This window comes from Oryzias latipes, chromosome 16, assembly GCF_002234675.1.
Source record: "Oryzias latipes chromosome 16, ASM223467v1".
NCBI lineage: Eukaryota > Metazoa > Chordata > Actinopteri > Beloniformes > Adrianichthyidae > Oryzias > Oryzias latipes.
The window spans coordinates 16,431,324-16,444,661 of NC_019874.2; the positions used below are offsets into that span (position 1 = coordinate 16,431,324).

The 13,338-nt window shown below is 36.9% G+C and overlaps 1 protein-coding gene across 1 annotated transcript; it reads right to left on the minus strand.

The window, feature by feature from the left end:
* Positions 1–310: 310 nt before the first annotated feature.
* Positions 311–8,449, minus strand: LOC101161577 (phosphatidylserine synthase 1). The gene is made up of 13 exons (XM_023964655.1): positions 8,052–8,449; positions 7,510–7,601; positions 6,975–7,019; positions 6,760–6,884; positions 6,512–6,670; positions 6,259–6,410; positions 5,785–5,926; positions 4,412–4,524; positions 4,243–4,308; positions 4,049–4,148; positions 3,793–3,861; positions 1,790–1,856; positions 311–1,722 (listed from the first exon to the last, which is right to left on the minus strand). The coding sequence occupies exons 1-13, from the start codon at positions 8,231–8,233 to the stop codon at positions 1,628–1,630; spliced, it is 1,407 nt and encodes a 468-aa protein (XP_023820423.1). The 5' UTR covers positions 8,234–8,449; the 3' UTR covers positions 311–1,627.
* Positions 8,450–13,338: the final 4,889 nt, after the last annotated feature.

Sequence of the window (13,338 nt, forward strand, 5' to 3'; positions counted from 1 at the left end):
TGTTGCACAATAAAATGCTTTACTGGAGCTGAATTCAAAACAAGAAAATCTAACCATCCTGTGTAGGTCAACTTGAAACAGCTATTTCAGTCTGAGCTTCACAGTGTGCAGACTGAGGGAAATCTGAGCCCGGTTGGACAGTGCTCCAGTCAGCCAATCCAGAAGTTCTTTGCAGCACAATGCCCTTCTGGATTCCAGGAAGAACATTTCAAAGTTACTCTTGGTAAAAAAAAATAAAAGAATAGAGACTAAAGTCAAATAACATATGGTTTCAATCTAATTCCTGAGCCAGAAATTATACACAATTCACTTGAGGAAATGTAAAACTTTTTAATGGGCTGCCATAATTCACAGTTCACAACAGCGATAATCTTTTTCTGAATTTTTTTTTTTTTGGCTCCACAAACAATCCAACTCCACAAACAGTGTACCCTTTCCAATGCCTGCAGTCAAACACGAGCCCGGTTCTTCAGTCACTGACTGGATTGTCAAGAATCGTGAGGGCCGTGTCAGTTCAGAGATGATACTGATCGTTTTAAAGACCATCGACTTTCAACAAAGCACACACAAATGATAACACACACACACACACAAACAAATTTCTACGCAATAACAGGCACAAGGGGTGAAATAAAATAAAAAAACATGACGACAAAAGGCAAGCGATGTGCGGCTCTAGAACAAGTTTGGACCAAACCGTTTGATTGGAAGCAGTCGTGCAGTTGTATATTAAAAATGCCATTAACACACCAACAGGAAAAAAGTCGACGACACATGCAATAATGAGAATAATTGCCCTCTTTTGTCACTCCAGTAAAATGTACAAATAAAAATGATAGCAGCCACAAAAGGGAGGGGGGGGGCACGGGGAAGTCACTCAAAATCACAATGACCCACAAAAATACTGAACCATTACAAATCAATACAGTCTTACCGGAAACATTCTGCAAAGTGCTTCAACTGTGCTTTGCATCATTACATCATGTCTTAAAAAAAAAAAAAAAAAAAAACCTCCGCTGATGATCCTGACAGCTAGGCCTTGAATTGAAAACCTTCCCATATTTCAGTTAAAAACAGGAACAACTGTTATATAGATAATCAGAGACAAATGTTTGTAAATAAAATGCAAAAGGACTTCTGTCTTATAAACATAATGGTTCTAACTCAAAGTGAATAATTCACAATCATGGCTTTTTAACAGTGAAATGTGCTGAACCGTAGCTAAAGCTGGTGTCAACCAGTCCGATGTACAGTTTTTATTTTTTAACAATTACTATATTGAAAGTGTAATACCAGCCACAAAGAGCATGCAGTCACATCTAGAATAGGCAGTTTTTATTCCTTTACTCCTACACGGTTGCTGTCAATCAAAGAAACCTGGGATTAGCCGTTAGAGGACCTTGTTGGCGTTGGGGCAAACACCAGTACGCATCTGCATTAACCTAAGCCTCTATGCAGTCCTGATAACACTACATGGATCAGCTCATTCACTTGTTCTCTGCTGGTGCCACTCTTCTCTGGCGTGGGGTCGTTTTTTTGGGATTCCTGTTCCACCTATGTAATCTTTACCCCCCCTTTCCAAAGCTTGGCTCTCCAGTCAATTGACAGTTGTCTTTGTCCTCAATCACTATTGGCTGTCAAAGCCATTGATGGATTTGGACTTCTCCGAGCCTGTTCCTCTTCTTCTCAGTGCAGGACTGTCACCATCCACATCTACTTTGCCTGAAAAATGGATATGAAAGAAATCAATTCTATTACACAGTACTGACCAAAAGTGATGTATGTGTACCTTTAAATTCTTCTGACACGTGCTCAGGAGACTCTGTGTAATTACTGTCCTCACATTCAGAGTAGCTCTGTGAGGGGACAAGAGTTAACGGTCAAACAACAGGCAGAGAGTTCATGTAACAGTTAGCTGTTCTTGTTTACTGATGGATCTGAGAAAAACTCGGTGACTTTTTCATGGCTTGACTAACTTTATTTTTCAAAGTCCTAGATGTTCAACCTAACTTTTGATCAATGTGGCAAATCAATGTATTAGCTAGGCTATGTTTATGTAGGGAGAAAATAAGAAATGTTCAAGTCAAACTGCTTTAAACTTGTTCTGCCACAATATTTCAACTAAATGTAACAGGAGAGGTTTAGATCTTATTTATTATATAAAGTCAGAAGACAATATTTATTGAAATAAACAAACAGTCATTCTTTCAGCAAAAACTTTAAAAACTGTAGTGGAACTAAATAAAGATCAAACTGAAAACCTTTCAAACAATTATTCAAGCAAGCTAATATCTATACATGCAATCAAGCACAAAAAAAAATAGTTGAATGTAATTATTAACTTACATTTGTTAAAAATGTAAAGATTAGGAGAAAATACATTTAGTTTTAAAACATAGCAGTATATCCACACAAAAAAATCCAATTAAGAATCACAATAGGGAAAGAAAAGGCAAAATATTTTCATGGCTATAGAGAGTCTATTTTAGCTGGAGTTGGACCGCATCTTTTGAGGCTCCTGTCATCTTCATCCATAGAAAACCTAAATGAGCTTTTTGTGGGTTTGCAGCTGACTGTTAACCCTTTAACAGCTGAGCTTTGGCTCCAGTATTTTTTCCACTTTGTTACTCTTTAGCTGTTTACACATTTAACGTAATTTCAGCGGATTCTGAAGCGGAGAAAGCAGCCTCGCGCTGATATGCAACACTTTACAGTGAAGTTCTGTAAAGAATGGATGTAAATTAGGTGATTCTGTATCGGAGGAAAGCGGCAACACTGTAAGTTTGTAATGTGTTGCATATCGCTGCAAGGCTGATATGAAAAGCTTCTTTTCTCCACATCAGGAATGATAGAGATATCACGGTATGTCAAAGAGTGTGTTATTTGAATGTAGCTGGTGACATCTCTGATAATAAAGTCCCACTCTAACTATACTTGAATCTTTTGTAAAATTGTTCCACGTGTTTTTTTAAAATAATGATTATGCCTTTTTTAGCCAAAATAAAAATAAAACTGTCCTTTTTTAAGTTCAACAGAAGTTTGCCTCTGACTTGTGAGCGGGATCCTCTGCTGATATCCCATCATCCCTTTGTTTACACTCTCTCCTGCTAGCTTACAACCCCAACTTAACCTTACCAGTGCAACAAAATTGGCGAAGCAACATTGGAGCTGTCCAGCCGTACAGTTCTGAGCCATATGCCAAATCAGACGAAAAAAATGAAGACGTACATGGATCTATTTGTCCGCAACTGGATGCATCAGAATGGAACGGAGCAGGGAGAAATTGGCCGCCACAACTGGGAGCTTTTTCACACGGCGAGTTTTTACCTGCGCCTGATCCATTGCAATTTGAATAAAGCAACTCAGAAATGCAGTTTTAATCTTCAAGTCTCTTACATAAGTCCTCCATCATGAGGAAAATGCTTAAGAACATGTTAACCAGAAAAAACAAGATTTTCATTGGAGCAGGTCTCTAAAGAGTAAAGCAGTGCACCTCTACCTTTACAGCCACAACACTGAAAACTGGTTTGACCTGACCTGTTTAGGGATAAATCTTGCCTCATGTAAGGAAGTTTTAAATATGTTGGGGTTTTTTTTAGTTACAAGTTTGAAACAAAGGACTCAGAGCTTCTTCAAACCATTCAATAAACCCATTCGGTAAAAATGACTAAAGTGTAAAATCACAAAATCCTTTAATAAAACGTTGTATTTCTCAATAAGTTCAAATTTCTGACTCTTATTAAATGACCTAGATTGCATAAGATGCATGAAAATAAATGTTATGAAACGTACCTTTTCTCTCGGGCCATATGTCTCCGCGTACCACACCATTCCATACAGACACAGGAATGTGATGAAGGCCTGAAAAAAGATCAGGAATATCAAAGCCAAATCAACCGCTGAGAATCAGGAACTTAAACCAGAATTGGGATGTTGAAAAAGAAAAAGAAAGATGGATGTGAAGCAAGGACCCTCATTGATGGTTTAAGAATAAAAAATCTCATATTTTGAACAAACATTCCTGACTATGACACTGAATGAGGCTTACCAAACACAACAGCCAAAGGACCACATACAGGATCTGGGTTTTGGAGAACAAGTCCTGTCCAAACTTGATGCATGCCAACGCCTCCAGAAAAGCTATGGCCCTGTGCAGTGCAGTAGGAGGGAAAAACAAAAACAACAAACATTAGGACTCCAATAAGAGATGAAACAAGCATAAACTACCACACCATCACTTACCCAAAGACCCAGCATTGTGTCCCAACCCTCTTACACTGTGTGTCTGTGAGGTATGCATAATACTGCCTGAAAGAAAAAACACACAAGCTTTCAAAAAGTTCACTTGCTTTGTTTTTTTCGGTGAAAAAGTAAATACATTAGTCAAATAAAGAATAAAGCATGAGTGTACCTCACTGTTGGAGCTGTGATGATGCCAACGAAAAGGATTCGACACCAGCTAAGAGCGTGACTTGCAGGAAAAACGAAGATGTGTTTGAGGAAAAACGTGTTCAGCTCCGTTAGCTGACGGGAGACAAATCAGTAGAGAATAAGGTTCATCACACAGAGTAGAGTACTAATGTATAAATGCAGATATAAAAGTTAAACAAATAAGCTTTTAGAGTTAATGGTAGCAGGGAATAGTAGTTGTATCTAAAAAAAGAGAAGAGGTCTGACTAAGTCCATGAATGTTTGATGGCAGATGACAAGACGCTTCAAGAAAACAATATGTCCAATGTCTTAACTTCAAAACAATGTTGGAATTTATTACTTATGGAAGTAATACATTCATAAAAAATAAGAATTCTACACTATTTGGGCATTGAGGTAATATTGGATTGTGGAGTGGAGATGAACAAGACTGCATAATATAATCAGTGGTTTTAAAGATATCTTTTGAGGTTTTCAGTAACAATCAATGAAAGAATGCATGCTCACACAAATTTATTTTGCACCTTGGATACTTTAAATCCTTTTTCTTTTAACTGCAATGTTAATAAATAAATAAAATCTGTGAAGCTGCGATTACATGCTGTCTCATAACCAAAGCTATTCTGTCAATGTTATCATATGGTCTCCTTTCGGATATAATGGGATTATCTTTCAAAGGAAACTGTTTTAAAAAATGCTTTTTGTACAGTTTATTTTTGGATATCAGCAATTTACTGATTGCTGAAAAAGACAAAAAACATTATTTTTTTACACGTTTGTTAACAGAAACATTTTAAAACAACTTAGAAATTAATTTAGTTTTTGAATTGAACCGAGTCTACAAATAAACGGGAAAACGCTTTTATTAAGTTGGAAAAGGGCTTTCTACTGCTGCTGAGCTCCATTTCAAAAGAGTCTGCCTGTTGGGCTGAGGGACAGGTTTTGTGATACCTTCCTGTTGTCTTATGGGTTCCATTTATATATAAAATGTATTTATGACATCACTATAACAACATGATCTGGCTTTTTGTTTATATTGGAACCCTCCTGATATACCCGACAACAGATATTTGACTTGGAGGAAATGAATGAAGTTTGGCATCTATAGGTCTCTTAGTACAGGAAGTGGCTCTGAGGTAATCTACCTAGTCTAACTATAAGGGATGATTTGCTAATACGGCAGCAGCAGGACACTCTTGAATTACAGGGATCAATACGGCTTTACTTCTTAGCAAGAGAAGATCCGATTAGATTAATTGAGTCTTGAGAAACAAAACACAGCAGATCATCCTTAGACAGCAACACTCTCTGTCTCTATTAGGGAAAGGGAGACGAGGCCTCAATCAGACTCACCTGCCAGATGATCATGAATAAATAGACGCCCATCACTCGCTGCAGGGAAGACTTTGGATCAAGCCAGCGTACGTAGGTCCAGCTTGCAGGCGTAAACTGCAGCACTGCACGCTTGATTTTCCCTGTGGTGGTGTGGATGTCTCTGGGTGGACAGCAGAGCAGAATGATAAAATTCTTGCTAATGGATTTAAAAAAAAAATAGCCTAAACAGTAAACAAATACAAATTAAATCAACACCACAGATGACTATTTATTGAATACATAGGGTTATGTATCATTATATACATAAGGTAAACGTATCTATGAAAAACCCTTCAAAATAAAGGATTAGTATTACATTTGAAAATAATCACCACCAAGCTATTTTTTATAAATATGTAAAAGGGAAGATAAGGTGAATAACCACAAACAGAAATAAAAAAAACAGGCTACTTTTGTGTTAGTCCTCCTAATTTCCAAAACATAAATTCATACTTGATACTGCCCCAGTGGTACGTCCTCATCTCCAAAAAGCGGCACACTGTCATACCAAGCCAGATCCCCCCTCCATTACACAGCAGGATATCCAAAATGACTTGGTCCCACCAGCATTCAGCAAAGTTTGGCAGAAGGTGCATGAAGAACAGCTTTTAAGACAGACAAACACAAGAGGATTGCCATTTAAACCAAAGCTACAAACACTCATATTTCAGAGTCTATGTCTAACTAAATTGGAAGGGTTATATACCTCTGTGAGCTCCCAGGTAATACTGATGGTCCAGCACAGGCCGTAGCTACGAATAAGAAGGGCTTTCATACCCCAGCCCCAAAAATGACTGAATGCAAAAATGTCAAAATGGCTGAGGATTCTCTCCCAGGTGATGACATGACAGTTCACTGCATATTCCTGCAGGTGGTAGGACACAAAAAAAGCTTTAAAAGGATGAAGTAAATCAATGGGAAAGTCCATTTTAACAGAGAACGTTCATCACCCACCATGATATCTGCTTCTCTCTTGGCATATCGCAGGTTTGGATCTAACCAGTACATGAGCTGTTTCACTTGCTGCCAATTGAGGAAGATGATGAAAACCAAGAACAGGAAGTACAACACACTCAGACCTTGGACGCAAAAGAAAAGAGGCATTAAGAAGGGAAAAGGTCAACAACTCAAATCCGTTTTGCTCCTGGATCCCTTTAGCAAATGCTCACCAAACACAATCCTCCAAATCGCTGGATGAGGTCGAGTAAATGGACCTACGCACGAATTAAGACAACATATTAAAATATTAAACATAGAGGGCAGAGATAATGCCTCTGAATATCTAATCTTTTATTTGTATTGCTTTGGTTTTGAGGGTCATGACATCAAAAAGTTATCAGTGGTTACAATAGATTCCAAAAAAAAATCTAATGACAATGCACTTTTCTAAATCAGCAATATAATTTAAAATCTGTATTGTTGAACTTTAACTTCTGGAAATTTTCAACCTAAATTCTTCCAGATGAGGTTTCTTTATCCAGTCTGAAGGAAAATTTGTTTTTGTTTTTAAATCAGCTGTAGCTATGTTGTTTTGCTGTGTGAATGTCATATATTTAGCCATTTATTTCCCCCAAAATTATTTGAGATAGAAAATACCATTATTGTTTTTCCAAACTCTGTGTTGTCACACTACTTTAAGTTTCTATTTTATTTTTCCATGTGATGTTGCAGTCATGTCATGCAGCTGCTGTGTGGTCAGCTCACCATTAGGAAATGCCAAAACACTGATGACAAGAAAGAACGAGATGACCAGAATCAGCCCCACCCAGACATTACTGTCAGCATTTCCATCGTCTCTGCAGACAGAATGAAGAAGAAAAAAGAAAAAGGATGAACCAGTTTACGACACTAAACTGCGTTTTACGGCTCAGACCAATAAATACATATAATACTACACATTCTTATAACATATTTGAAGAGATGCCAATGCACCTCAAAGACTTTTAATATATGTCATAAATGGGTTGATGAGTTATCAGATAAATACCTCAACTAACTGGTTTAGCTAATGTCAACATAAATAGGGCTGGATTAAACGTATTAAAACGAGCTGTACTGCTGCAAACCTAAGTTAAGCCTTTAATGGCAATAAGGATTAAGGAATGTTATCCGTGTAAAAGCCAAAGCAAAGCTAATAAATCGCTTTAAAGCGTACTGGCTAACCTTCCTGTGTACCTGCCACAGCATCACCGCTCCCGTTAGCCTAGCTAAGCTAACCTAGCTAACATTAGCACGAAGAGACTCACCTTGTAAACGCGAAGTACATCAAACTGACCACCGTGCATGTTAGCAGCGTTATCGTGTGCGGTTTGTAGAAAAACTCTATCGTGATGTCTTCGACCTGCTGTTCGTTTATCATTCGGAAATGCATTCGATAGTTCACATCATCCTTGCTCAAGGTGTGGGATCCGCTATACACGGACGCCATAGTCGCCGGGCGGGACGCAGAGACGCCGCTCCTCAAAGAAGCGCGCGGCGGTCCATCAGCGACAAGCAGACGTGAAACAGCAAGAATTGATTTTTAAAGTTACATAACTGACTACCCGAGTACCCAGCGAGAAGATGAGAGTTAAAAGAGAGGAAGACTCTCCGTTTGATTTTGATTGGTTTCCTCACTGGGAGTGTCACAAAGCGGAAGAGTTTAAACATCATCATCATGTGCGGATTGTTCCACTCACAATGCAGGCGATTGTGTTGGATTGTGAAGGACCTCAGTGGACGCTCATCACGACAATCCGTGTTTATTATTATGGAGGGATCTCATATACAGTCAATGATCCAGACACTTTATAATGGGGCAGGTTGGGATGGTTTATCCCTTTGGGCACTTCTTAGGTCTACAGAAATTTCATTTGGTTTTGTTATACATTAATATTCATCATAGAATATAATTTCAATAGTATCTTTATTTTTAGTTGTGTCTTTTTTTTAAAATGTAATTTATACCAAGGCTTTGAGTTTTTTTACTTGCTTTTAATTAAAAACATTAACATCAACATTTTGTAAATTTGGCATAGACAGAGTTTTATCTTTCCTAAATAAAAGGAATAAAAAATGTTTTTCGCTGCCAATGTAAGTTTATGTTGTGTTACTGTACTTTAAAACTTGTGGATTTGCACTGTGAATGAAATGTACCTTACAATTTGGATTTGATTAACCACATGTTGATATGCTGCATTATGCTCCTTATGTAATAATTATACACAAGTTACACGTTTTTAATGTCTGCCAAAAATTACTAGGCTTTTTTTACGATTTTTAACTGTTAAAAAAGGCTAGCTTGATGCCGATTTGGAGGCTTCTGGGTAACAAGATTCTCAATGTCATGTGACACTTTGAAAACGAATTTGTCGCCCTCTTGTGGCCATTTGTTGTTTTAGAAGTGAACCCAAATGAGTTAACGTAAGCAAAGGCAAGTAAAAACACTTAAGTCAGAAAATATTATTTTGTAATTTTATTTTTGTTTTAAACTTTTTTGAAATAACATTGTAGCTTATGAAAAAATCTTTCAAAAACCTATTGTATTCCAAGATAATATCAGGTGTTTGCTTTAAAAAAAGCTGGCTTAGGTCTAATTAGGGCATGCATATTACATATTATTCATTCATCCATTCATCTTCTTCCATTTTGTCCCTGTCGGGGTCACAGGGCCTATCCCAGCCACTTGTGGGCAGAGGCAGGGGACACACTGGACAGGTCGCCAGTCTGTTGCAGGGATACAATCACACACCTATTCACACAATTTAGAGTAACCAACTAACCAATGAAGCATGTTTTTGGACAGCAGGAGGAAGCCGGAGTCCCCGGAGAAAACCTACGCATGCACGGGGAGAACATGCAAACTCCAGAGAGAAAGGTCCCCAATTTATGTTCTGTTTCAGGCCCCCCTTGAACCAGGGGCCTTCTTGCTGCAAGAGCGCTAACCACTGCGCCACCGTGCAACCCTATTGCATCTCTATTGCAACAAAATATTTTAAATAAATATTACATCACTATTTAAAATATTAAATACCATTTGAATAAAATCACATTTGTTGCCTTTATTGTTTTTAACATTTAGATATTAAAAATAAGAATTAAATGTTATAACTTGCAAACATTTTACAAACGCTGATGATGAGTGCCAAGTAAATATTTAATGAATTTGCAACAAATTCCACGTAAAAAAAAATCTATACATTTTCTGTTATGCTGAGAATCAATTCAAAGTTTTGTAGAGACATTTTTTTTGAGAAAACAAGCACATTTTTACACTTAGGCATTTGAGAAGCTTACATCATGTTTACAAAAATCACCTTAATGCCTTAATATGTCAAAATCTTTCAAAAGATTAGGTCCAGAGTTTTTTTAGAACTTAATTGTACATCTTGTTCCAATCATGACATGATTCTGCACATGCTTAAAACAGGGAGGATCAAAATGAAGTGGAAAAAAATGCTGTTTTAAACCAATTAAGTAAAAGTTTTGCAGTGAGGTAAAAACAACATTCTACTCATATGTAAAAAAGTGTGCTTTAAAAAACACATTTTACCTCTGTGGGCATTTTACAATTTTATCTGAAATGAAAACGATTGGCGATTTTTACAAGCTAAGTACAACATGCATGTTGGCTGATTCTTGATTCTCTCCAGTCTTCAAATGTCAGTTTCCTCGTTTCAGAATGATTGTCGGCTGCAGAGTAAAGAACGAGAATCAAAACTACTATTGTTCTTTGCATGAGTGACACTAAAGCATAGAAAGAATGACCTACCAGTGTATTAAAGTGTTGTCTGCAAATGACTTTACTCAACCAGTAGATCAGGTAAAGGCAGATGAAAAATTCGATAACCAGCAGACTCGTTATCAGTGATGTGATCCCTTTCTCTTCCTCTCTCTGTGAGATAGAATAAAGTTACATCCAAACCCAGAGAAATGTTCATGGTGTGAACTGTTTTGTGACATACCAGCATGGGTGAGTGGAGCAGCAGGAGATTGACAATAAAAGCTGAAAGTGACCAAAACAAACTTATGATGTTCAGGGAAAATGACACCTTTGCCTGAGAAAAGAAAATATAGGAAAAAAAGGTTTAGTAAAAGTCTAACAAAAACAGAAATATAAGTGCTTCTTTTGGGATCATCTTGTACTCAAATATTAACAATTTTTCATGCACTTTCTGAAAAAAATGTTTAAAAAAATGATTTCCAATAAACAAGACCACTCACCACAGACATGTTTGGACACTTCCCGGCAGCAAAGGACAGCACACCACAGATCACATACTAACAAGGAGAAAGCATTTATTTTAGTTTACAAACACAAATAATCAGATTTTTACAAATTTCTACATTCTGTGAAATAACTCACCATAATGCATGGTATTGTAAATATCCTGACCAACGGCTCATGGACAACCGGTGTGAGAGCACAAAGAAGCAAACCAAAGATAGCTTGGGCTGCCTAATTTTAATTTAACAAATAAAAAATAAAATGCAAGTATTGGTTAAATGTTTCCATATTAAGACAGAAAAAAACCTCATTTGTGAGTCTTTGGTACAATTTCCTCTATCGATACAGTTGAACTTACCCCGAGAGGTTGAGCTTTCCCTTTGAGGACAAGGACCTTGAAGTGATCTTTAAACACGCAGTAAAAGTGTTCTGGCATCAGCTGACCGTCCTGAAGATCCTGGATGCTCCCAATAGGAATGGTGATGATCATTGATTCATCGCAGACAAAGGTGTTCTTCATCGTCCTGTGAACCAGACCAATCGCATTAAAGCAGCCTGTGTCTCTTGTTGTCAAGCTTCACTGCAACACCATTGACTCTTAAAACATGTGCAACACCAGTAATTTTTGTGTGTCTGCTTGATTCAGAGCTGAGAAACAACACTTTTTCAGAGAAACTCATGAAGGAAATGACTTAACATGCAAGTGTGTAGTCTGTCTGTGACTCTCCCTCACACCTCCACCCTGCCCACCCTCACAAAACCATTCACATATAAAAAAAATTTTTTTCAACCAAATGACCTTTAGGTAATCTTTTAAAATGATCAGTTCTCTCATACAAATGGGGTATAATGCAAGCTAAAACAAAGTTGCTGCAGGAGAAAAAGACACTTAGAACGGGTCCCATAAAATTTAGCAGTGTGTTTTAGGATGAGGAAGTTGACATTTGTGAAGTCACATTAAGAGGAAGTGGCAACACTATCTTAAAGAACAGGAGTTCTACAACAGGAGATCTACAACATTTTTCAAGCATCTTTAATAATGCATGCACATTTTTAAGAAAGTCTGTTGAAATGCTAGAAATTTTTAATCATCAAGTACAATCTCTCTTTTTTTTTTGCACTTCACTGGAAGTCACAGTGAAGTGAGCCAAGTCAGTGTCAGAAGTGAAAAGTTTTAGGTGTCAAAAGTGAAGTTTCTTGTTTTATCAAACAAAATAAAAAAAAGAGAGAAAACAAACAAGGCTTCCTCCGGCCAATGTAGCTGATCGATCTTTAGGAACCACACTCTCTGGTTGTTTGAGCAGAACTGGTCCTCTTTGGCACTTTAAGCTAAAGTATATTCTGCTACGAAGAAAATTCTGGCACACCACAGGGCTCTGTGCTTGATCCACTTTTATACACATGTATATACTGTACATGTTGTTCTTTTGCTCACTTGTAAACTGTAACGCTGCATTGTAGAAATGATGAGTAATGAAGAATTACATTTTTTTCCACACAAATTGAGTTTTTAGAACTACCTTCTTTTATGCCTGCAGTTTTTTAAAATGTTTTTTAATTTAAAAAGCATCCTCCCACAAAGCGATGCAAGTAAACAAGTTCAAATATTTGTTACTAATTAAGTCGCCTAAATCAAGACAGGAACTTTAACTGGCCAAACACAAAAAAGTGGTGCTTCCTAAATTCAATGGCTTTAATAGTTTTGTTGAGTGGCATACACAAAGCTGATTCTATTATAATTAATTCTGCACTCAGTATTTTGGGGGGATAAACAAGTTCATTTGTTTGAATTCGAATCTTACAAAGCAGTTTGTTTTTTTCAGTCAACTTTTTTTTTAAAACGTAGCTTGTAAATCCAAAAATTCCTTCTTAAATCAGTCTGATATATTTAATCCTACATGGATGATTATGAAGGGATTTACAAAAAATAAATTTGTATTTTATTAAAAACCTTTGGATAATTTTTTATATTATTTACATATAAGATTGTAAATTTACAAACTCCACATGATTTCAGAAACGCTGTAGTTCAATAAGCAAAACACCCTATTTCATGTCTGCAGGACTGATCGTTGTTAACCCCCCCCATCTAGATAATTATAATTAATAACTTTATTAATTTACAAGTTCATAACTCAGATTAAATCCACGTTTAATGCAGACATAAGCAGCATAGCAAGACCGACTTCTGCACATAGGTTCCTGTTTTTTGTCATTTTTTGTAATTGACATGAAAAGTCTTGCAATGTTGTTGGCAAAAAGAGGGCAAATTAGCACATTTAGTTTAAATATTTTATATGTTATAATAACATTTCGTTAGGGGAGAA